Source organism: Staurois parvus, unplaced genomic scaffold (genome assembly GCF_062004578.1).
Source record: "Staurois parvus isolate SC_StPar_1 unplaced genomic scaffold, SC_StPar_1.0 ptg001347l, whole genome shotgun sequence".
NCBI lineage: Eukaryota > Metazoa > Chordata > Amphibia > Anura > Ranidae > Staurois > Staurois parvus.
In genome coordinates, this window is record NW_028319143.1 from 32501 (window position 1) to 58794 (window position 26294).

General features: G+C 48.3%; 1 protein-coding gene across 1 annotated transcript in view; it reads left to right on the plus strand.

Annotated features, from left to right (window-relative positions):
• CCT7 (chaperonin containing TCP1 subunit 7) overlaps positions 1 to 25712 on the plus strand; it is a 31541-nt gene extending 5829 nt beyond the window's left edge. Inside the window, exons 3-12 of the mRNA XM_089661498.1 lie at positions 5277 to 5383; positions 8853 to 8978; positions 10510 to 10562; positions 11539 to 11710; positions 11787 to 11951; positions 16555 to 16743; positions 18998 to 19095; positions 19232 to 19364; positions 19758 to 19964; positions 24306 to 25712. Coding sequence (XP_089517624.1) covers positions 5277 to 5383; positions 8853 to 8978; positions 10510 to 10562; positions 11539 to 11710; positions 11787 to 11951; positions 16555 to 16743; positions 18998 to 19095; positions 19232 to 19364; positions 19758 to 19964; positions 24306 to 24527 — 1472 coding nt within the window. The 3' untranslated portion in view covers positions 24528 to 25712. The remainder of the gene's footprint in view (positions 1 to 5276; positions 5384 to 8852; positions 8979 to 10509; positions 10563 to 11538; positions 11711 to 11786; positions 11952 to 16554; positions 16744 to 18997; positions 19096 to 19231; positions 19365 to 19757; positions 19965 to 24305) is intronic.
• The last annotated feature ends 582 nt before the right edge of the window (positions 25713 to 26294 follow it).

The following is a 26294-nucleotide window of genomic DNA, read 5'->3' on the forward strand; positions in this document are numbered from 1 at the left end:
AATCTCCCTAATAGAAGGTAACTGTCCCAGTAATTCTGTTCGAAGACAGGGATCCCGGTTCGGGTGTAGTAAGATGGCGCCCAGCGGCCTCACATCTCCGATAATACGTGGTAATAAGAAAAGGAGGTAATCTGCAGACAATCAGTGAGAGCGAGGCGTGGAACGCAGGCGGTGGTCTCTATGGTAACCGTCATTTCCGCTGGTATAGACTACTTTATTTTTACACAGATACAAGATATATACATTCAGGGGAACCGTTCCCCCCCCCCCCCCTGCATAATAACACAGGGCAGGGCAAACAACATCTATCAACAAGAGACACATCAGCAGACACCCCCCCCCCCCCACCAAGCCAATACACATACATCTCATAATAGTTTGCTCCCCAGCAAGACACACAATAGAACAATGGGATGCGACCACATGGCATTAGACAATGAACAACCCCCCACCTGTACATGCCTACACAATATCAGGATATATCACCCTGCACCCCTAACAGGCACAGGGTGACTTACACATAATAGGGATATGGGGAGCGGAGACAGGGGTCTCCCCACCCCTCCAAAGTGAGCTGGGTTCCATGGGCCCCCCACCCAAAGTCACTCCCGTCATAACGCCCACTCCTCCAGACTGACACCCACCCAGCAAGGCATTTGCATAACTTCTGCCAAGAGCCAACCCACTGCTTGCATTTGGATGGAGGGCTCTTGAGACCAGTACTGCTTTCAGGAAGCTATGTATAGCACCCCGCTGGCCCCTCCCACCAGCCATGATCTGCCTGCATTGCATAGAGAAGCACAGGCACCCACTTATGTCACTGGTACTAAAATGAAGTATGTAGTGCAGGCAGATCATGGAGGACCAAAGAGGAAGTGGTGGCAAAAGTGTATGGCGTTCACCTCTTTCTTGTTTATGAAAAGATGAACTTCCACCTTGAAGTGATTGTAAATTTTTTTATTTTTTTTTAACCACTTCAAGTCTGGACACTTTCACCCCCTTCCTGTCTGGACACTTTCCCCCCCTTCCTGTCTGGACACTTTCCCCCCCTTCCTGTCTGGACACTTTCCCCCCCTTCCTGTCTGGACACTTTCCCCCCCTTCCTGTCTGGACACTTTCCCCCCCTTCCTGTCTGGACACTTTCACCCCCTTCCTGTCTGGACACTTTCACCCCCTTCCTGTCTGGACACTTTCACCCCCTTCCTGTCTGGACACTTTCCCCCCCTTCCTGTCTGGACACTTTCCCCCCCTTCCTGTCTGGACACTTTCACCCCCTTCCTGTCTGGACACTTTCACCCCCTTCCTGTCTGGACACTTTCCCCCCCTTCCTGTCTGGACACTTTCCCCCCCTTCCTGTCTGGACACTTTCACCCCCTTCCTGTCTGGACACTTTCACCCCCTTCCTGTCTGGACACTTTCACCCCCTTCCTGTCTGGACACTTTCCCCCCCTTCCTGTCTGGACACTTTCACCCCCTTCCTGTCTGGACACTTTCACCCCCTTCCTGTCTGGACACTTTCACCCCCTTCCTGTCTGGACACTTTCACCCCCTTCCTGTCTGGACACTTTCACCCCCTTCCTGTCTGGACACTTTCACCCCCTTCCTGTCTGGACACTTTCACCCCCTTCCTGTCTGGACACTTTCACCCCCTTCCTGTCTGGACACTTTCACCCCCTTCCTGTCCGGACACTTTCCCCCCCTTCCTGTCCGGACACTTTCCCCCCCTTCCTGTCCGGACACTTTCCCCCCCTTCCTGTCCGGACACTTTCCCCCCCTTCCTGTCTGGACACTTTCCCCCCCTTCCTGTCTGGACACTTTCCCCCCCTTCCTGTCTGGACACTTTCCCCCCCTTCCTGTCTGGACACTTTCCCCCCCTTCCTGTCTGGACACTTTCCCCCCCTTCCTGTCTGGACACTTTCACCCCCTTCCTGTCTGGACACTTTCACCCCCTTCCTGTCTGGACACTTTCACCCCCTTCCTGTCTGGACACTTTCACCCCCCTTCCTGTCTGGACACTTTCACCCCCTTCCTGTCTGGACACTTTCACCCCCTTCCTGTCTGGACACTTTCACCCCCTTCCTGTCTGGACACTTTCACCCCCTTCCTGTCTGGACACTTTCACCCCCTTCCTGTCTGGACACTTTCACCCCCTTCCTGTCTGGACACTTTCACCCCCTTCCTGTCTGGACACTTTCACCCCCTTCCTGTCTGGACACTTTCACCCCCTTCCTGTCTGGACACTTTCACCCCCTTCCTGTCTGGACACTTTCACCCCCTTCCTGTCTGGACACTTTCACCCCCTTCCTGTCTGGACACTTTCACCCCCTTCCTGTCTGGACACTTTCACCCCCTTCCTGTCTGGACACTTTCACCCCCTTCCTGTCTGGACACTTTCACCCCCTTCCTGTCTGGACACTTTCACCCCCTTCCTGTCTGGACACTTTCACCCCCTTCCTGTCTGGACACTTTCACCCCCTTCCTGTCTGGACACTTTCACCCCCTTCCTGTCTGGACACTTTCACCCCCTTCCTGTCTGGACACTTTCACCCCCTTCCTGTCTGGACACTTTCACCCCCTTCCTGTCTGGACACTTTCACCCCCTTCCTGTCTGGACACTTTCACCCCCTTCCTGTCTGGACACTTTCACCCCCTTCCTGTCTGGACACTTTCACCCCCTTCCTGTCTGGACACTTTCACCCCCTTCCTGTCTGGACACTTTCACCCCCTTCCTGTCTGGACACTTTCACCCCCTTCCTGTCTGGACACTTTCACCCCCTTCCTGTCTGGACACTTTCACCCCCTTCCTGTCTGGACACTTTCACCCCCTTCCTGTCTGGACACTTTCACCCCCTTCCTGTCTGGACACTTTCACCCCCTTCCTGTCTGGACACTTTCACCCCCTTCCTGTCCGGACACTTTCCCCCCCTTCCTGTCCGGACACTTTCCCCCCCTTCCTGTCCGGACACTTTCCCCCCCTTCCTGTCTGGACACTTTCCCCCCCTTCCTGTCTGGACACTTTCCCCCCCTTCCTGTCTGGACACTTTCCCCCCCTTCCTGTCTGGACACTTTCCCCCCCTTCCTGTCTGGACACTTTCCCCCCCTTCCTGTCTGGACACTTTCCCCCCCTTCCTGTCTGGACACTTTCCCCCCCTTCCTGTCTGGACACTTTCCCCCCCTTCCTGTCTGGACACTTTCCCCCCCTTCCTGTCTGGACACTTTCCCCCCCTTCCTGTCTGGACACTTTCCCCCCCTTCCTGTCTGGACACTTTCCCCCCCTTCCTGTCTGGACACTTTCCCCCCCTTCCTGTCTGGACACTTTCCCCCCCTTCCTGTCCGGACACTTCCCCCCCTTCCTGTCTGGACACTTTCCCCCCCCCCCTTCCTGTCTGGACACTTTCACCCCCTTCCTGTCTGGACACTTTCACCCCCTTCCTGTCTGGACACTTTCCCCCCCCCCTTCCAGTCCGGACACTACCCCCCCCCCCCCCCCCATCCCCCTTCCAGTCCGGACACTTCCCCCCCCCCCCCCCCCCTTCCAGTCCGGACACTTTTCCCCCCCTTCCTGTCCGGGTCAATTTTCAGGTTTATCACACTTTGACAATTGCGCAGTCATGCAACACTGTACCCATATGAATTTTTTTAGCATTTTTTTGAGAGTGGAAAAACTTTATTTTGGTGTTATTTATTCACCGCTGGGATTTTTATTTTTATTTTTTTGCTATATAAATGAAAAAGTCCACAAAATTAGAAAAGTCTTTTTCATATAAAATTTTGCAAATATTTTTTCTTTATAAATCTTGGCCAAAATGTATTAAGTTATATTTTTTAGTAAAAAAAAAAAAAAAAAAATAACCCAAATTAGTTTATAACCAAAAATTGTTTTACATTTTTTTTTTTTTTTTTTGCATACCGTCACCCTAGCAGTACAGTGTCACCATAGTGACACTGTACTACTTGTGTGGGGTGATGAAGATTTTTTTTTTTTTTTTTTTTTTCTTTACACTGATTGCTTTTACACCCATAAATTTTTCCTGCTCTCTGGCTGCATTCCTGTAGCCATTGAGAAATACAATAAGAGCTGTGATTGGTCACAGCTTGTCACATGGTACAAGCCTGTTGTGAATAGCCCTGTACCATGTGATCTCTGTGATCATTCACAGATTTCACACGTAGTAAGCAATGATGTCAGGAAGCGACCTCTTGTGACCTCTTATTCATGTGATTATTGATTGGCCAATCAGTGATCACATGATCGGGACCTCACATAGAGGTCCCGTACAGCGGTCGGTGTTCTGCTGTGTCCGGTGCTACGCGCTCCCAGGGAGCGCACACAGCCTGTAAATGTGGGCGCCGTTTATGAACGGCAACCCGCTCCCGCACAGCTCCCGTCCAGCCCATGTACATAAACTGCCTGACGGGAGCAGTGCAGGAGCGGGTTGCCGTTCATAAAGAGGTTAAACAAACCTGCTTTGTGTAGTAGTTTTGCACAGAGCAGCTCTGATCATCCTCTTCTCGGGTCCCCCGCTGGCTCTCCTGGCCCCTCCCTCCTGCCAAGTGCCCCCATAGTAAGCAGCTTTCAATGGGGGCACACAAGTGGGCTCGTCACACAGTCACTGCTTGGCCCCATTAAGCCCGTCCCCACCTCACCCTCTGACGGGAGCAGTGCAGAAGCGGGTTGCCGTTCATAAAGAGGTTAAACAAACCTGCTTTGTGTAGTAGTTTTGCACAGAGCAGCTCTGATCATCCTCTTCTCGGGTCCCCGCTGGCTCTCCTTGCCCCTCCCTCCTGCCAAGTGCCCCCATAGCAAGCAGCTTGCAATGGGGGCACACGAGCAGGCTCTTCACACAGTCGCTGCCTGGCCCTATAAACCCCGTCCCCACCTCGCCCTCGCTCTCTTGTCATTGTGTCACTCTCACTGGCTGTGATTGACAGCATCAGGGACAATGGCTCCCAGTGCTGTCTCAGCTAATGAGGAGGGGGAGACCCGAGAGAGCCGCTGCTCTCATGCACATTGCTGGATCAAGACGTTGCTCTGGTAAGTGTTAGGAGGGGAAGCTGCACACAGAAGGGGTTTTACCATCATACATAGAATGCATGAAGGTAAAAATCTCAGACTTTACAACCACTTAAATTTCTTTTTTCTCATAATGACAGAAAATGTTCGCATGAAAATCTGAAACAGAAGGAACATTTAAAAATGATGAACAGGCCAAAGTTTTTGCAGTTCTTTGTATCGGATGCAGAGGCCATGTTTGAAAATTCTGCTTTCCTTTTAGGTAAGGCCACTATATCTAATGATGGCGCCACCATTCTAAAACTCCTGGACGTGGTACATCCCGCTGCCAAAACCCTGGTGGATATCGCCAAGTCGCAGGACGCCGAGGTAAAACCACCCCCCACTACAGTCTGAGGGCACAGCGTGATTGTGGTACAAATTCTTATGACTGTGAAAAAACAAGTTCTTCCTCATTAGCAGCCAAGTTTAGTCATTTTGTGAAATATTGTAGTTGGTGAACTCTCTCTCACTCCCGTGACACGCGGGCTACTTTTATATGGTGGCTTCTGTGGTGCCCATCAAAGCTGAAATATGGGCCCCTCATTGCTGAGCTTTCCCTGAGTGTCAGTTCTAAAGATCAGCACTTTGAGACACAAAAATCCAGTTATAAGATCTGTGTTCCTCTAATGCCTTCACTTGCTGCATGCTTTTTCCAGATCCGTGTCTCATTTATTTTTTTGGTTGAGCAAATGCTATTAACTTGTTGCTGCCAGCAGTATGCACATATCTGACAGCATGTAGGTGGACATCATACCGAACTGCTACATACTGTATGTGCCTCTATATGTTATACAGGATTTATATAGCAGAGTGTGACGGAACCGGACCCTGACTGCGGTAGGGTATTTCCGTTAGTCTCCCGCTTCCCTGTCCGAACACAGATCCACGGACACCACCGCTGGCCATACAAGACCAGTCTTGAAATAAATCAGGAAATCGGCTCCTTTATTTTAACACAGATACAAGATATATACACAGGGCGGGGCAATACTCACCCAGTAACAAGAGACATCAGCAGACACCCCCCCCCCCCCCCCCCCCACCACCAAGCCAATACACAAACACATACATCCCATAATAGTTTGCTCCCAAGCAAGACACACAATAGAACAATGGATACAAATGGAGAAACAGAAAAAGGGCGCTCCGACCTAGTGCATTATTGGTTAAAATAATTTATTAACCACTTCCCGACCGTCCGTTGCATATAAACGGCCGGACGGTGGCAGTGCAGGGTCGGGTGGCCGTTTATAAATGGCCTCCCCGCACCCTGCTTGTGCGCGCAGCACCGCGATCCGGTGCCCGCTGTGTCCTTCCCTGTGTACAAGGTCCCGATCATGTGATCACTGATTGGCCAATCAGTGATCACATGCAAAGTAGTAAGCAAGATGTCACTTCTGACGACATTGCTTACTACGTGTGAAATCTGTGAATGATCACATGGTACAGGGCTATTCACAACAGCCTTGTACCATGTGACAAGCTATGACCAATCACAGTTCACTCAGTACTTCTCAATGGCTGCAAGAATGCAGACAGAGAGAAAGAGAAATGATTGCTTTTACATCCTATATGGGTGTAAAAGCAATCAGTGTTAAAAAAAAAAAAAAAAAATCTTCATCACCCCCCACAAGTAGTACAGTGTCACCATGGTGACACTGTACTGCTAGGGTGACAGTATGTAAAAATGTAAAACAAAATGTTTAAAAATTATAATTTTTGGTGTTAAACTAATTTTGGATTTTTTTATTTTTTTTTTTACTAAAAAGATAACGGAATAAATTTTGGCTAAGATTTATGATGAAATATTATTTATTTGCAAAATTTTATAAAAAAAACACTTTTTTTTCAAAATTTTTGGACATTTCATTTACATAGCAAAAAAAATACAAATCCCAGCGGTGAATAAATACCACCAAAATAAATCTTTATCTGTCTCAAAAAAATGGTAAAAAATTCATTTGGGTACAGTGTTGCATGACCGCGCAATTGTCATTCAAAGTGTGATAGCGCTGAAAGCTGAAAATTGCCCTGGTCAGGAAGGGGGTGAAAGTGTCCGGACTGGAAGGGGGGGAAAGTGTCCGGTCTGGAAGGGGGGTGAAAGTGTCCGGACTGAAAGGGGGGGAAAGTGTCCGGTCTGGAAGGGGGGTGAAAGTGTCCGGACTGGAAGGGGGGGAAAGTGTCCGGTCTGGAAGTGGTTAAAGAAACAAAAATAGGTATCATACTCACAATGGACATAATAACACAGGCATGTCAAACTGAACAAGATGTATGATCCAAACAACATCTGAGTCTGGAACTACGATGGAACCCTGGATGACCAACTTGCTAACGCGTTTCGAGGACACAACCTCTTCCTCAGAGCCAACACAATAGAACAATGGGATGCAACCACATGACATTAAACAATGACAACCCCCCACACCCCACCTAGACATGTCTACACAATATCAGGACATCTCACCCTGCACCCCTTACAGGCACAGGGTGACTTGCACATAAAAGGGATATGGGGAGCTGAGACAGGGGTCTCCTCACCTCTCCAAAGTGAGCTGTGTTCCATGGGCCCCCCAGCCAAAGTCACTCCCGTCACACAGAGTATTATCCAAAGTAAATAGCGAGAACAATTACAGTTCGATACAAGAGGAACAGGGGGGGCCTTGATCATGGAGCTTACAATCTACATCGGGAAAATGTGGGTACAGAAGGTAATAACTGTAGGGGCTTTTGAAGCGTCGCCTATAGGAAATATATTAAAAATAAAATATATTTGTCGCCATTTCACAGGGGCAAACAAATTTAGGGTTTGGCATGTTGGGTATCTACTTGGCCCCACCTCGTCTTTTATATTTTACCAAAAATGTGGGTGATTTTTTGCATTTGCCCTTAAATTCACTTCATTGTGTGTTTTTACACAAACATTTTGCGTTTTCCAGACCTTTGTGGTAATATCGTGTGACATAAAAAATTGGAACTGCAACTATTTTGTTCTCGATGGTGTTTGCTTTCAGAAAATGTCTAATATTTGGGTCCCCCCATCTAATATGGAGTAGGTCCCCCTTTTGCCACCCAAGCAGCCCTGACCCATTGAGGCATGGACTCCTCTAGACCAGGGGTGGGCAACTGTGGCCCTCCAGCTGTTGGTGAACTACAAGTCCCATCATGCCTCTGCCTTTGGGAGTCATGCATGTAACTGTCAGTTTTGCAATGCCTCATGGGACTTGTAGTTCAACAACAGCTGGAGGGCCACCAGTTGCCCACCCCTGCTCTAGACAAAGCATCACACCGCCTCTGCCGGCTTGTCTTCTTCCCATACTGCATCCTGGTGCCATCGGTGACGCGCACACAGCCGACAATCCACATGATGTAAAAGAAAACGTGGTTCATCAGACCAGGCCACCTTCTTCCATTGCTCTGTGGTCTAGATCTGATCCTTATGTGCCCGTTGTAGGGACACGGGTCAGAATGGGCTCCCTATCCGGTCGTGATCCACTTCTGATCCTCACATGCCTGTTGTAGGCGCTGTGGACACGGGTCAGAATGAGCCCCCCCATCCGTTCGTGGTCCACTTGTGATCCTCACATGCCTGTTGTAGGCGCTGTGGACACGGGTCAGAATGGGCACCCTATCTGGTCGTGATCCACTTCTGATCCTCACATGCCTGTTGTAGGCGCTGTGGACACGGGTCAGAATGGGCACCCTATCCGGTCTGCAGCTACACATCCCCATACAAAACAAACTGCGAATGACTGCGGTGGTCCTGCAGTGTTTCTGAGGTGTCTCATTGTGTTTTCAGGTCGGAGATGGAACTACATCTGTCACACTGCTCGCCGCTGAGTTTTTGAAACAAGTGAAGAACTATGTGGAGGAGGGGCTGCACCCACAGATCATCATCAGGGCCTTCCGGACCGCCACACAGTTGGTGAGTACCTGTCATGTCAGTCATGATGTGATCTGTTGGAAGGAGTTGAGAATGATGCCGACGACCTGACAGTTAGATTGGTGTGTGTGTGTATGTAGCCATCCGCGGCTGTCAATCGCCGGGTCTCGGCCGGTAATTACCCGCCAGCGCCCAGTGATTACCGAGCATCTCTGACGTCATCTGCTCCGTCAGAGCAATGTTGTCAGTGCCCAGGCTCCTGCGTCGTTCACCCCCCAGTCCTTGGTGTTTATAGAGGAAGCACCTACGGTTATGGGACTGCAGGGAATGTTGGAAGGGACTATGTTTGGTGATGTCACTGCCTTTGTATTGGCACTGCTGCAGTGGCAGATGGGACTTATAGACTTCCCATTTTAAGATCCCTTTGAATGGATGATACAACAGTGCAGGCAAATCCACACAATGCTGCACAACAGGACACACCACCTGTAAGTTTTTGGACATCCTGAGGGAGGGTTTTATATATGTGCGTGATTCTTCAGCTTTAAAAATAAGCATTTTTACCCCTTAACCACCTCCCATCCAGCCGTTGTATATAAACGGCCGGACGGTGGCAGTGCAGGGGCAGGAGGACGTTTATAAACAGCCTCCCCGCCCCCTGTTTGTGCGCGCTCCCTGGGAGCGTGCAGCACTGTGATCCAGTGCCTGCTGTGTCCTCCGGACACAGTGAAACACCAATCGTCATACAGGAACTCTGTGCGAGGTCCCGATCATGTGATCACTGATTGGCCAATCAGTGATCACATGCAGAGTAATGTTCTCTAACAAGCCTCTGAGGGCTTCACAGAACAGCTGTTTTTCTACTGAGATCACATGACACACAGGTGGACTCTATTTACTAATTAGGTGACTTCTGAAGGCAATTAGTTCCACTAGATTTTAGTTAGGGGTATCAGAGTAAAGGGGGCTGAGTACAAATGCACGTCACACTTTTTAGATATTTATTTGTAAAAAATTTTGAAAATCATTTCTTATTTTCCTTCCACTTCACAATTCTGTGCCACTTTGTGTTGGTCCATCACATCCAATCCCAATAAAATACATTTACATTTTTGGTTGTAACATGACAACATGTCAAGGGGTATGAATACATTTTTGTAAATTTTATTTGGGTACAACGCTGCATAACCGTTCAATTGCAGTGCTGTATCGCAAAAAATGGCCTGGTCATGAAGGGGGCAGGTAAATATTCCTGAGTGGTTACTTCATCTTTTCCCGGCCCTTCAAGAGCTTTTAAATCCTGGGAGGCGGGCACTTGGGTCATGTGACTGCTGTGATTGGCTGGCACTCAATTGGACACCACCTGATCGCTAGTATGCATCAGGAGCTGTCCAGTTCCCGTCGGTGCCTGTTCTGGGAGCATGCAGGGCGTGCGCTGCAGCTCAGAGAGTGTACATAGGGCAATATATAAATGGCCTACTGGTGGGAAGAGGGTAATATTCCAATTCCTGCACAAAGTGCGCAGCAGGTGCAATGGATGGGTGCGTCACTCTGCTCTCCTGTTCTCTTTTAGGCAGTCGCTAAAATCAAAGAGATTGCTGTCACAGTGAAGAAAGAGGATAAAGAGTGAGTATCATGGAATGCTCTTATGAAATGTGACATTGGGGGCTCATTTACTAAAACTGGAGAATGCAAAATCTGGTGCAGCTGTGCATGGTAGCCAATCGGCTTAGTTTTTTTTTTTTTTTTGTATTTTTGGGTTTTTTTTGTCTAAGGTTAATTGAACATCCTTAAAGCGGTGCGCCACCCAAAAGGGGGAAGTTCTGATTTAAGGACTGCTCCCCCGCTCCCCATTAAGGATTGGCACCCGAATTTGACAGGTACCCGCTCCCACTTCCAGTGATCGAAAGGTGACGACCCTCCCCCCCAACGTGACAGGTCCCAGAAGACTACTACAGGACCATTCATGAAGCTCAGCACTACTCGCTCATGCGCAGTGGGTACCCGGCTGTGAAGCCGCATGCTTTCACAGCTGGGTGCCCACACTGAAGATGCCGGCCTCTTGGAGTACAGGACGGCCGGTGAAACCGGCTGCGGGGGACATACCATGGGACCGTGGGGCAGGTAAGTGGCTGTTTTCTAAAAGTCAGCAGCTACAGTAGCTGCTGACTTTTATTTTTTGACAGGGTGAGTAGAACTCCACTTTAACCACTTCGCCGGTGCCTCCCGACACTTTAAGAGTTTAAGACGGCGGGGTTTTAGGGTCGTGATTCGACATCATGGTGGTCACATGATCGGAAAAGGTCCCGATTGAAAGGGGAGTTCGGGACCTTCCCGTGAGTCACTGACGTGCTGGGAGCGCGCAGGGCGCGCTTTCAGCACATGTATTTTCTAATTGCACGCAAAAATCCTGCCACTCGGCGTTGAGGCCCAGATAGCAAGAGGGTGCATATTTGTGTGCGATTGGCATCACGGGGTTAAATTAGAAGCTGATTGGCTACCGTGCAGAGCTGCACCAGATTTTGCACGCTCCAGTTTTTATCAATCTTACCCCATTGTTGGGTGTTTTGTGTTTCTTATCTAATTTGGGTTTCATGATCAGTGAACAGCGAAGCCTGCTGGAGAAATGCGCTGCAACAGCCCTGAGCTCCAAACTCATCGCACTCCAAAAGGACTTCTTCGCCCAAATGGTGGTGGATGCCGTGTCCATGTTGGATGAACTGCTGCAGCTGAAGATGATCGGCATCAAGAAGGTGCAGGGAGGCGCCCTGGAGGTGTGTAGTGCGGCTCACAGGTACAGCGTGCTGTTTGTACAATTTGATCACTTCGATAATGAACCTCTCTGTTCAGGACTCCCATCTGGTAGCCGGAGTCGCCTTCAAGAAGACCTTCTCCTACGCCGGGTTTGAGATGCAGCCCAAGAAGTATGAGTCTCCTAAGATTGCCCTCCTGAACGTGGAGCTGGAGCTGAAAGCGGAGAAGGATAATGCAGAAGTTCGGGTCAGCAATGTCGAGGTGAGAACCCTGACTGGGAGGAACCGGTCAACCTTTAGCCCCGGTTCACACTATAGCCTGCATGTGATTTGCACAGGAATTGCACCACATTTCTGTGTGGTCTGATTTGAGACCATTCATTTTGAATGGGCTTGGGTCACACCAAAGACATGCGGGGACCGTTTATGGAGCTGCTTTAACCACTTCCCATCCGGCCTATGTATATAAACGGCCGGAGCAGTGCAGGAGCGGGTGGCTGTTTATAACCATCCTCCCCGCCCCCTGCTTGTGATCACAACACCGATTGATGTACGGGACCTCTGTATGAGGGAGCTGTGCAGGAGCGGGTGGAAGTTTATAAACGTCCTCCCCGCTCCCTGCTTGTGCACGCTCCATGGGAGCGCACAGCACTGCGATCCGGTGCCCGCTGTGTCCGGAGGACACAGTGGAACACCGATTGTTGTACGGGACCTCTGTGCGAGGTCCTGATCATGTGATCACTGATTGGCCAATCAGTGATCACATTAAGAGTAGTAAGCAAGATGTCACTTCTGACATCATTGCTTACTATGTGTGAAATCTGTGAATGATCACAGAGATCACATGGTACAGGGCTATTCACAACAGCCTTGTACCATGTGACAAGCTGTGACCAATCACAGCTCACACAGTATTTCTCAGTGGCTGCAGGAATGCAGCCAGAGAGGAGAAATGATTGATTTTACAGCCTTTATTGGGTGTAAAAGCAATCGGTGTAAAAAAAAAAAAAAATCTTCATAACCCCCCACAAGTAGTACAGTGTCACTATGGTAACACTGTACTGATAGGGTGACAGTATGTAAAAAAAATAAATATATATATATATATATATATATATATATATATATATATATATATATATCTCAATAAAGATGTAAAAAAAAAATTTAGAAAAATTATACTTTTTGGTTAAACTAATTTGGGGGTTTTTTTCACTAAAAAGATAACAATACATTTTGGGCAAGATTTATGAAGAAAGATTATTTGCAAAATTTTATAAGAAAAACCCTTTTTTAAAACATTTTTGGACTTTCACCTATATAGCAAAAAAAATAAAAATCCCAGTGGTGAATAAATACCACCAAAATTAAGTTTTGTCTGTCTAAAAAAAAAAAAAAAAAAAAATGCCAAAAAATTTTTCTGGGTACAGCGTTGCATGACCGCGCAATTGTCATTCAACGTGTGATAGCGCTGAACATTGGCCAGGACAGGAAGGGGGTAAAAGTGTCCGGACTTGAAGGGGTTTGAATAAGGATCGCAAGGTCGTCTTTTACCATGTGATCCAGTGCAGGCAAAACCGCGCTGCGTTTGTGATCCATTTGAGGTGTCTCTTTGTATTGAAACCACCATTAGATCACAAATGCAGTAACGTGCAGGAATTGCAGCATTTTCCGCACTGCATGTATGCAGCCTAGGCTTCTAGTAACCAGAAGTTACACTCTGCAGAGCTCAGTGAGGAGAGCTCTGAGAGCTGATTGGAGGGAAGGGACACCCCCCCACCCCCTCCAGACAGCACACAGGAACAGTGCTGTGGTTGTCATTCCGCTGGAGGTCTCTCCCCTGCCACCATTTTTCTCTTGGTGTCAGGAAAACTTGTCCAAAGCAACTCATGCTGATGCATGAAGAAAGAAATGATACTTGGTAATCTTAATTGAGACAAGTACACACTATAGAGGGATATGCTTTGTTCATATTTCATGTCTGAGGCTTACAACCACTTTAACAGCAAAATCTGAACCTCAGGTAGAACGTTTTATTTGGCGATATAAAAGTTGGTCCCTGCCATTTATGGTCTTTTTGCATTCAAAGCTGCAACCACTGATTAATCCTTTGAATGCAGAATTTCCAGGGCTCTGTGTCCCTCTCATCTTGTGTGTTAGACTAGTGGCCACTGTGCCTGCACTGCCAGCTCAGCTGCTGGACCTTCTCCATTGTAGTCTCCAACATAGGTGGGTTGTTTTTTTTTTTTTTTTTTACATTGCCACTCATTGTAGTGGGGGGACTGGGGGCATCTCATAATCCTGGTCTATCTTGCCCACTCATGTCTAATTTGATCGACAGGTCAGGAGACTTCTGATCTGTCCGGTGCACCGTGGCCTCAAAACTTGACTGACACCAGGAGACTCCTGATCTGTCCGGTGCACCGTGACATCATACCGTGACTGACACCAGGAGACTCCTGATCTGTTCGGTGCACCATGACATCATACCGTGACTGACACCAGGAGACTCCTGATCTGTTCGGTGCACCATGATATCATACCGTGACTGACACCAGGAGACTCCTGATCTGTTCGGTGCACCATGACATCATACCGTGACTGACACCAGGAGACTTCTGATCTGTTTGGTGCACCATGACATTATATCTTGACCGACTAGGGAACTCCTGATCTCTCCGATGGGCCATGACATCATACCGTGACGGACAACTAGGGGACTCCTGATCTTTCCGGTCACCATGACATCATATCTTTACTGACAGGCCAGCAGACTTCTGATCTCTCTGGTGCACCATGACATCGTATCTTGACTGACAGGAGACTTCTGATCTCTCTGGTGCACCATGACATCATATCTGGACTGACAGGACGGGAGACTTCTGATCTCTCTGGTGCACCATGACATCATATCTGGACTGACAGGAGACTTCTGATCTCTGGTGCACCATGACATCATATCCTGACTGACAGGCCAGAGGACTCCTGCTCTGTCACCCTCACTTATGCCTGCTGGAATTGTATGTAAATGCAGTGATTCCCATTGCATTGGTGGGAATAGTGGTTTGATATACACCGCGTTCCAAATTATTATGCAAATTCTATTTAAGTGTCACAAAGATGAAATATTTTGTTTTTCAGTGTAACTCATGGAGGGCATTGTGTGTCAGGGCTCTTTTGATCACTGAAAACAATCTGGGACACCTGTGATAATTAGATTGGCCGGTGAGCCCAATTTCAGGAAAAACTACTAAAGGACGGCGTTCCACATTATTAAGCAGAGCACCATTTTCAAGCAATACGGGGAAGAAAGAGGATCTCTCTGCTGCTGAAAAGAGTGAAATAGTTCGATGCCTTGGACGAGGTATGAAAACATTCGATATTTCACGAAAACTTAAGCGTGATCATCGTACTATGAAGAGATTTGTGGCTGATTCAGAGCACAGACGGGTTGGTGCAGATAAAGGCACATTGAGGAAGATTCCTGCCAGATCCATGCATCGGATCAAGAGAGCAGCTGCTAAAATCCCATTACATAGCAGCAAACAGATATGTGAAGCTGCTGGTGCCTCTGGAGTCCCACGGACATCAAGGTGTAGAGTCCTCCAGAGTCTTGCAACTGTGCATAAACCTTCTATTCGGCCACCACTAACCAATGCTCACAAGCAGAAACGGCTGCATTGGGCAGAAAAATACATGAAGACTAATTTTCAAACAGTCCTGTTCACTGATGAGTGCCGTGCAACCCTGGATGGTCCAGATGGATGGAGTAGTGGATGGTTGGTGGACGGCCACCCTGTTCCAACAAGGCTGCGACGTCAGCAAGGCGATGGTGGAGTCATGTTTTTGGCCGGAATCATGCGAACAGAGCTGGTCGGCCCCTTTAGAGGCCCCGAAGGTGTAAAGATGACCTGTGCAAAGTATGTGGAGTTTCTGACTGACCACTTTCTTCCCTGGTACAGAAGGAAGAACTATGCTTTCCGTAATAAAATCATCTTCATGCATGACAATGCACCATCTCATGCTGCAAAGAATACCTCTGCATCAATGGCTGCTATGGGGATAAAAGGAGAGAAAGTCATGGTGTGGCCTCCATCCTCCCCTGACCTCAATCCTATTGAGAACCTTTTGGAGCATCCTCAAGCAAAAGATCTATGAGGGTGGGAGGCAGTTTACATCCAAACAGCAGCTCTGGGAGGCTATTCTGACATCTTGCAAACAAATTCAAGCAGAAACTGTCCAAAAACTCCCAAGTTCAATGGATGCCAGACTTGTGATCTGCTATCAGATAAGGGGTCCTATGTTACAATGTAACGTGACCGCTTCAAATGTTTACAAAGTTACAATGTTGTTAAAAGTTTGATTGAAATAGCTTTTGATTTCAGTAAATCTGCTGCAAACACAACAAATGACAATTTTCAGTTCTTTACAACCTATAAAGTGTTTGGAAACTTCCTGTGCAGAATAATTTGGAACAAAAATCCTGTTATCATTAGGAGGTTTGTTCAATAAAATGTGAATTGTCCTCTTATAGTTGTAACCTGAGAATTCTGCCGACTATTATTTACATCAATTATTGAGGGAAATGAGAAAAATATCATTTGCAGAATAATTTGAAACGCGGTGTAGTAGCTCCAACTGGGAAATGATGTCCACACCTCATCAGTCCTTCTTCACGGTGCCCAGGTGTAGATTTCTTTCTTCTAAAGCTGCGGTGTGATGGACATAAAAAAGGAACTTACAACTAAAACGAAAAGTGTGTTTAATGAGGAAAAAGAATTGAAGTAAAGGGCAAGTTTAGAATTCATCTAAAGCTTGAAATACCTGTACATGCCGCCTGACTCTTTTATCTTTCATCATTCCAGGACTATCAGGCCATTGTTGATGCCGAGTGGAACATCCTGTATGACAAACTCGACAAGATCCACAAGTCCGGAGCCAAGGTTGTTCTCTCCAAGCTTCCCATTGGGGATGTCGCCACACAGTACTTTGCTGACCGAGACCTGTTCTGTGCCGGCCGGGTTCCTGAAGAGGATCTCAGGAGGACCATGATGGTAGGAAATCTCAGTTCTCACAGTTCTAGATTCACTCGTCTTACCAGCTCTTACTAACAGTGCTTTGTATTTGGTACTTGGGGGGGGGGGGGGGGGGGGACCAACTCTACAATACAGTTTTTTAAACACCTGGAAATGCATAATGTCATAGCTGTGCACACACCAGAGCGTCCGCTGATACTAAGGAAGGGGTGGATGTGGAATCATGGTGATAAACAAGGTCATCTTACTATCAATACCCTCTGAAAGATGCCAGTCAGCCTAGATCGTTTGGTGGCACAAAGGCTTCTGCAGCCTTATGAGAAGTTATAGATTAGGCTTTCTCTACCTTACTACCCTTGAGGAACCCTTGAAAGAATTTTGAGATCTCTGGGGAACCCCGGAAATGTTCTTATCTACAACTTGTATGTTAGTACATGTACACTCACCTGCCACTTTATAAGGTACACCTTGTTAGTACCAGGTTGGACCCTGTTTTACCTTCAGAACTGCCTTTAAAGTGTTGCTAAACCTTGGACCCTGCATTCACTATATCCGCTCTCCCTGGACCCCGCATTCACTATATCCGCTCTCCCTGGACCCCGCATTCACTATATCCGCTCTCCCTGGACCCCGCATTCACTATATCCGCTCTCCCCGGACCCCGCATTCACTATATCCGCTCTCCGCGGACCCCGCATTCACTATATCCGCTCTCCGCGGACCCCGCATTCACTATATCCGCACTCCGCGGACCCCGCATTCACTATATCCGCTCTCCGCGGACCCCGCATTCACTATATCCGCTCTCCGCGGACCCCGCATTCACTATATCCGCTCTCCCCGGACCCCGCATTCACTATATCCGCTCTCCCCGGACCCCGCATTCACTATATCCGCTCTCCCCGGACCCCGCATTCACTATATCCGCTCTCCCCGGACCCCGCATTCACTATATCCGCTCTCCGCGGACCCCGCATTCACTATATCCGCACTCCGCGGACCCCGCATTCACTATATCCGCTCTCCGCGGACCCCGCATTCACTATATCCGCTCTCCGCGGACCCCGCATTCACTATATCCGCTCTCCCCGGACCCCGCATTCACTATATCCGCTCTCCCCGGACCCCGCATTCACTATATCCGCTCTCCCCGGACCCCGCATTCACTATATCCGCTCTCCCCGGACCCCGCATTCACTATATCGGCTCTCCCCGGACCCCGCATTCACTATATCGGCTCTCCCCGGACCCCGCATTCACTATATCGGCTCTCCCCGGACCCCGCATTCACTATATCGGCTCTCCCCGGACCCCGCATTCACTATATCGGCTCTCCCCGGACCCCGCATTCACTATATCGGCTCTCCCCGGACCCCGCATTCACTATATCGGCTCTCCCCGGACCCCGCATTCACTATATCGGCTCTCCCCGGACCCCGCATTCACTATATCGGCTCTCCCCGGACCCCGCATTCACTATATCGGCTCTCCCCGGACCCCGCATTCACTATATCGGCTCTCCCCGGACCCCGCATTCACTATATCGGCTCTCCCCGGACCCCGCATTCACTATATCCCAGGGGCGGACTGACCATTTGGAAACTCAGGCACTGCCCGAGGGCCTGGGGTCAGTAGGGGGCCCCATGAGATGCCCCTGGTACCTTTTTCATGGGCTTTTTTGAGTTTGGGCAAGGACACAGGGGCCCCATGAGTTGTCAGTCCGCCCCTGCTATATCCGCTCTCCCTGGACCCTGCATTCCCCAAAGGAGCACGGAATCCCAGTGTTCCCAACCCCCCCCCTTTCCAGAGGAGCACGGAATCCCAGTGTACCCAACCCTCCCTCCCCAGAGGAGCACGGAATCCCAGTGTCCCCAACCCCCCCTCCCCAGAGGAGCACGGAATCCCAGTGTCCCCAACCCCCCCTCCCCAGAGGAGCACGGAATCCCAGTGTTCCCAACTGCCCCATCCCCCTTCTAGGCCGGTTGTGCTTATTATACACATGAGCCACTCTTCCAGCCTCACAATGTGGTGCCGGCAGCCAGAAATTAGTACATAGAATCGGGCTGATATCAATCTGCTCAGTAGCGAAAGGGGGAGCAGTGAATGCATTGTGGGGCAGATATTCATCAGAGGTGGAACCCTCGGGTTCTGTGCATATCCAGTTGGGAAATCCTGGCCTTACAAATTCTCATTGAGTGTGTTTGTATAATATGCTGACTGCGCTGCTTATCGTTGCATTTATGTGTTTCATTTTGCCCCCTGTTATTCCCAGGCCTGCGGTGGCTCCATCCAGACCAGTGTCAATGCTCTAAACGATGATGTGCTGGGTCTGTGCTCTCTGTTTGAGGAGGCCCAGGTGGGAGGAGAAAGGTGAGAGCGGTGGTCATGTGACCAATATACCTAATGGAAGTCCTTACTATTAATAAAGCTCCAACTTTCCTGGGATTGGCTTGAATCCTCTGGTGTAGCGATGCAATTGGCTGTCACTGGTTCTGTTTGTCTGCAGATACAACTTCTTCACCGGCTGCCCCAAAGCCAAGACCTGCACCATCATCCTGAGAGGAGGAGCTGAGCAATTCATGGAGGAGACAGAGCGATCATTACATGACGCCATCATGATTGTACGCAGGGCCATTAAGGTATTGATCTGAGGTTTCCTCCACCAGCTGTATGCAGTGGATATTTAGTAATTGTTTATGTACATAGTTAGTCTGGCTGAAAAAAGACAAAAGTCCATCCAGTTCAACCATTAACAAAAAAAAAGTTATAATCCTATACCCACCATTGATCCAGAGGAAAAAAAACCCCAGCAAAGCACGATCTAATTTGCTCCTGCAGGGGAAAAAATTCCCTCCTGATCCCCCGAGAGGCAATCGGATATTCCCTGGATCAACGTTGCCTATAAATGTTATATTCTGTGTATCCAAGAAAGAATCCAGGACTTTTACCCAGAATGCTTTGGAGGCAGCAAGTGTTATTGTGGTAATTTTTTTTTTTTTTTTCCTTTGGTCTCATCATTTTATCTCCTCTAGAATGATTCTGTTGTTGCTGGCGGTGGAGCCATTGAGATGGAGCTGTCCAAGTACCTACGAGATTACTCCAGGACAATCCCCGGCAAGCAGCAGCTTCTCATCGGTTCCTATGCCAAAGCCCTTGAGATCATTCCTCGCCAGCTCTGTGACAACGCTGGATTCGATGCCACCAACATCCTGAACAAGCTGAGAGCTAAGCATGCGCAGGTGGGTACAGCCTCCTATTACTGGCCACGCTGATGGCTCATGAGCTCCTGTCTCTAGCTTTCTGTCCAATTGCAGAGTATACAAAGGTGATGCATGTACTTGTTCTCCAGCTTCCCTGGATGTAGGATGCACAGATAGAAGGTGCAGCTGCCTGAAATCTGATGTATTGGGATACAGGGGTGCATCAGAATCATGCAGCCTGAGGAGCTTTATACACGGCTCAACAAAATGAAAGGAATACCTTGAAAACCCATTAGATCTTAATGGGGACGAATCTCCTGTTGGATCTCTATACTGACATGGACGGGGGATGTGTTAGAAATGTAAGTATGTCCCATCGCTTGATGGAAATGATCAACCTACAGAGGACTGAGTTCAAAGACACCCCGAAAATCAAAGTGAAAAAATGATGCGGATGGCGAGTCCATTGTGCTGAAATGTCATTGCAGCAACTCAGAATGGCCCTCAGTTGTCTGTATGACCCCCTCGTGCTTGTATGCATGCCTGACAATGTCAGGGCGTATTCCTAATGAGACCACGGATGGTGTCCTGGGGGATTTCCTCCCAGATCTGGACCAGGGCATCACTGAGCTCCTGGACAGTCTGAGGTGCAACCTGGTGGCGTCGGATGGACCAAAACATGATATCCCAGAGGTGTTCTATTGGATTTAGGTCAGGCGAGCGTGGGGGCCAGTCATTGGTATCAATTCCTTCATCCTCCAGAAACTGCCTGCATATTCTCCCCACATGAGGCCGGGCATTGTCGTGCACCAAGAGAAACCCAGGACCCACTGCTCCAGGAGGAACCCAGGACCCACTGCTCCAGGAGGAACCCAGGACCCACTGCTCCAGGAGGAACCCAGGACCCACTGCTCCAGGAGGAACCCAGGACCCACTGCACCAGGAGGAACCCAGCACCAGTGAAGGGTCTGACAATGGGTCCAAGGATTTCATCCCGTTAACTGACAGTCGGTGTCATTGTGTAGCCTGTAGAGGTCTGTGTGTCCCTCCATGGATATGCCCCCCCAGACCATCACTGACCCACCACCAGAACGGTCATGCTGAACCATGTTACAGGCAGCAGAACATTCTCCATGGCTTCTCCAGACCATTTCAAGTCTGTCACATGTGCTCAGGGGGAACCTGCTTTCATCTGTGAGAAGCACAGGGGGCCAGTGGTGGACCTGCCAATTCTGGTGTTCAATGGCAAATGCCAATCGAGCTCTATGGTGCCAGGCAGTGAGCACAGGACCCACTAGAGGACATTGGGCTCTCAGGCCACCCTCATGAAGTCTGTTTCTGATTGTTTGGTCAGAGACATTCACACCAGTGGCCTGCTGGAGGTCATTTTGTAGGGCTCTGGCAGTGCTCATCCTGTTCCTCCTTGCACAAAGGAGCAGATACCGGTCCTGCTGATGGGTTAAGGACCTTCTACGGCCCTGTCCAGCTCTCCTAGAGGAACTGCCTGTCTCCTGGAATCTCCTCCATGCTCTTGAGACTGTGCTGGGAGACACGGCAAACCTTCTGGCAATGGCACGTATCGATGTGCCATCCTGGAGGAGTTGGACTGCCTGTGCAACCTCTGTAGGGTCCAGGTATGGCCTCATGCTACCAGTAGTGACACTGACCCTAGCCAAATGCAAAACTAGTGAAAACGTTCAGAAAAGAGGAGTAGGTCAAAAATGTCAGTGGCCTCCATCTGTAAAACAATTCCTGTTTTGGGGGTTGTCTCGTTGTTGCCCATCTAGTGCACCTGTTGTTTATCAGTTTCAGCTGTTTTTTTGGGGGGTTAATAAAATTAACCACCCCCTCTGCTACTTAACTGACCAGATCAATATCCCAGGAGTTTCACTGACCTGATGCTAGACTCTGATTATAAAGTCTTCCTTTCATTTTTTTGAGCCGTGTACTTGGTATTGCCAGGGTTGTGTAAGGTCAGTCTCGCAGCGTGTCTGTTGTGTCCTGGGCTTCTGGTTTCCTCTCAGGCTCACCTTTTGGTGCTCCATTTTGCCTTTGGATTTGGATTCAGCCAATGTGTATGTGGCACATTACTATGGGTCAATTCCAGCGAGGTGCATGCCAGCTCATGTACTTATCTCTTTAATTTTCAATTAACATTTTTACTGAAAGCATAGCTATCACTGTACTTCAAGCGCACAAATGCTAAACCTTCTGTTCTCGGCTCCTGAGTTCCATGCAGCCACAGTGCCAGACCCTTCCTCTCCTGCTGCCCAGTCAAAGAGTGCTTTGTATTATGTCGACTCATTCACAGAATACAAAGCCTTCTGGGAATGAACAGTTCAGAGCTTCTGCTGTATGACAAGACAGAGTATTTCCTGTGAGATCGCTGGGAGTGTTCTCATAGCTGTACTCCTGGAGCTCCATAAAACTGTCTGTTTTTAAATAACAGATACAAGTCAAGGAGGTGGCATGCACCTCGTTGGACTTGACTCCTAGTAAGCTAGCTGAGTTTTACACATTGGCTGATTGGAGTTCAGCTTTAAATAGTCCTTTTGCTTGCAGCATAGTATTCTGGGAACACCAGTAGCGGAGCCATGTGACCAGGTGGGAGGTTCCATTTGATAAGTATATACAGTGCCTTGAAAAAGTTTTCCTCCCCCTTGAAATGTCCCCCATGTTGTCACGTTACAACCAAAAACATAAATGTATTTTATTGGGATTGGATGTGATAGAACAACACAAAGTGGCACATAATTGTGAAGTGGAAGGAAAATGATAAATGGTTTTCAACATTTTTTTACAAACCAATATCTGAAAAGTGTGGCGTGCATTTATATTTAGCCTCCTTTACTCTTGATACCCCTAACTAAAATCTAGTGGAACCAATTGCCTTCAGAAGTCACCTAATTAGTAAATAGAGTCCACTTGTATGTTATGTGACCTCAGTATAAATCCAGCTGTTCTGTGAAGCTCTCAGAGGTTTGTTAGAGAACATTAGTGAACAAACAGCATCATGAAGGCCAAGGAACACACCAGACAGGTCAGGGATAAAGTTGTGGAGAAGCTTACAGCAGGGTTAGGTTATAAAAAAAACATATCCCAAGCTTTGAACATCTCACGGAGCACTGTTCAATCCATCATCCGAAAATAGACAGAGTATGGCACAACTACAAACCTACCAAGACATGGCCATCCAGCTAAACTGACAGGCCGGGCAAGGAGAGCATTCAGCAGAGAAGCAGCCAAGAGGCCCATGGGAACTCTGGAGGAGCTGCAGAGATCCACAGCTCAGGTGGGAGAATCTGTCCACAGGACAACTATTAGTCGTGCACTCCACAAATCTGGCCTTTATGGAAGAGTGACAAGAAGAAAGCCATTGTTGGAGGAAAGCCATAAGAAGTCCTGTTTGCTGTGTCCCCCACATGGCTTCTCACAAACTGCAAACGTGGTAGAAGGGGCTCTGGTCAGATGAGACCAAAACTGAACTTTTTGCATAAAAGCAAAATGCTATATGTGGCAGAAAACAAACACTGCACATCACCCTGAACACACCATCCCCACCGTGAAACATGGTGGTGGCAGAATCATGTTGTGGGGATGCTTTTCTTCAGCAGGGACAGGGAAGCTGGTCAGAGTTGATGGGAAGATGGATGGAGCCAAATACAGGGCAATCATAGAAGAAAAGCTGTTAGAGTCTGCAAAAGACTTGAGACCGGGGCGGAGGTTCACCTTCCAGCAGGACAACGACCTGAAACATCCAGCCAGACCTACAATGGAATGGTTCAGATCAAAGCATCTTCATGTGTTAGAATGGCCCAGTCATAGTCCAGACCTAAATCCAATGGAGAATCTGTGGCCAGACCTGAAAATTGCTGTTCCCAGACGCTCTCCATCCAACCTGACAGAGCTTGAGCGATTCTGCAAAGAAGAATGGGCAGAAATGTCCCTCTCTAGATGTGCAAAGAGACATCCCCAAAAAGACTTGCAGCTGGAATTGCAGCCAAAGGGGGTCCTACAAAGTATTTACTCCAGGGGGGCCGAATACAAATGCTGCCACACTTTTCACATTTATTTGTAAAATATTTTGAAAACCATTTCTCATTTTCCTTCCACTTCACAATCATGTGCCATTTTTGTGTTGGTCTATGACATCCAATCCCAATAAATACATTGACGGATTTGGATGTAACATGACAACATGGGGGACATTTCAAGTGGGTGGAAGACCTTTTCAAGGCACTGTACAAGACAAACTGGTAGTGTTACATGGGTAGCACTAACAAGGAATTTATTTGTTGTGTGGATTTGTTTTTCTGTTCAGATGGTTTTATTTTTTTCCTTTTGCTCTCTCTTCTAACTCTGTTCTGGGAATGCTTTCAGGGTGGAACGTGGTACGGTGTGGATGTGAATAACGAGGACATAGCAGACAACTTCGAAGCCTGCGTTTGGGAGCCGGCCATCGTGAGAACGAATGCTCTGACCGCAGCCTCAGAAGCCGCCTGTCTCATTCTGTCTGTAGACGAAACCATAAAGAACCCACGCTCCAATATGGATGCAGGTCCCGGAGCTGGCCGTGGCAGAGGAAGGCCGCACCAGCACTAAAGACCTAGAAGGCCACAATGTGGAAGTGTCTCTTGTCTTTTGATGAGGAGGAACTGTAGGGGGTGAGATCGCTGTTTGTGGAGGAGGACCGGTCCAATCTTATGTATACCTAGACCAGCTAATGAAGAAAGGACTTGCAACATTTCATCTGTCATAGCAGAACTGGGTTCGAGATCCTTACCAACTGTCATGGCAGATCTTGGTTCGAGATCCTTACCAACTGTCATGGCAGAACTTGGTTCGAGAGCCTTACCAACTGTCATGGCAGAACTTGGTTCGAGAGCCTTACCAACTGTCATGGCAGAACTTGGTTCGAGAGCCTTACCAACTGTCATGGCAGAACTTGGTTCGAGAGGCTTACCAACTGTCATGGCAGATCTTGGTTCGAGAACCTTACCAACTGTCATGGCAGATCTTGGTTCGAGAGCCTTACCAACTGTCATGGCAGAACTTGGTTCGAGAGCCTTACCAACTGTCATGGCAGAACTTGGTTCGAGAGCCTTACCAACTGTCATGGCAGAACTTGGTTCGAGAGCCTTACCAACTGTCATGGCAGAACTTGGTTCGAGAGCCTTACCAACTGTCATGGCAGAACTTGGTTCGAGAGCCTTACCAACTGTCATGGCAGATCTTGGTTGGAGATCCTTACCAACTGTCATGGCAGATCTTGGTTCAAGAGCCTTCCCAACTGTCATGGCAGATCTTGGTTCGAGAGGCTTACCAACTGTCATGGCAGATCTTGGTTCGAGAACCTTCCCAACTGTCATGGCAGAACTTGGTTCGAGAACCTTCCCAACTGTCATGGCAGAACTTGGTTCGAGAACCTTCCCAACTGTCATGGCAGAACTTGATTTGAGAGCCTTCCCAACTGTCACAGCAGATCTTGGTTCGAGAGCCTCGTAAACTGTCATATCACATTCGTGTTTGTACTCCCCGCAGAACAAGGGGACATGTGATGGAAAAGCTTCGATTGAAGGACTGTACCCCATAGCAACATCCTATTGTCCTGGTAAAAGAAATTCTGGTTGCTATTGACAAGAGAAATCCGCCTTTTCCTTCAGTTTCCATCACAAGGCCCATTGTGTCTCCTCATCCCATCACATTGCTCTAACTTTCCTGTTTTGTTACTGTATTTATTTTCCTTGAACAAACGCAACAACGATTAAATGCACTTCACCAAATGAATACAGCCTTTGTTCGTCTTTATAAATAAATAAATGAGGTGCAGCGCTAAGGTATTAATAAGCATATGGTGCCAAATTGCACCCAATATAACAAACAGTCAATAGGTGCAAAAACGTGAAAGGTTGACATGCAGTAGTCAGCAGGAAGTGAATCCTCCTTTGCAATTCATAATAGTGACTCCATGCTCCAATCTGTATAAATTGCGCACTCACCGGATGCACAAGGATTTAGTGCATTAAATATAAGCTCTCTGCGGGGTCCCTTTTTAAGGTAGATCAGTCAGCCTGTCAGGAGTATAGATCCTCTGTCTGGACACCAGCCCCTAGTACAGCTCCTCTTCCACTGGGGGGGTCTCACCAAGCAGATGGCGCCAAGCCATATATAGAAAAAACTGATAGTGTAGTATTTTCATATACTTCAAAATGTATTAATAATCCTTGTTACAGGTGTCGGGGATATAAAATCCTCTATTCCAGAATAAAAGCATGCAAAAAAATACCGTAACTGCTAAAAAATATGCAGAGCTGATATTAATGGCTGTATCAGCCGCTATCCAAGATGGCCGCCGGAGCCACCACATTA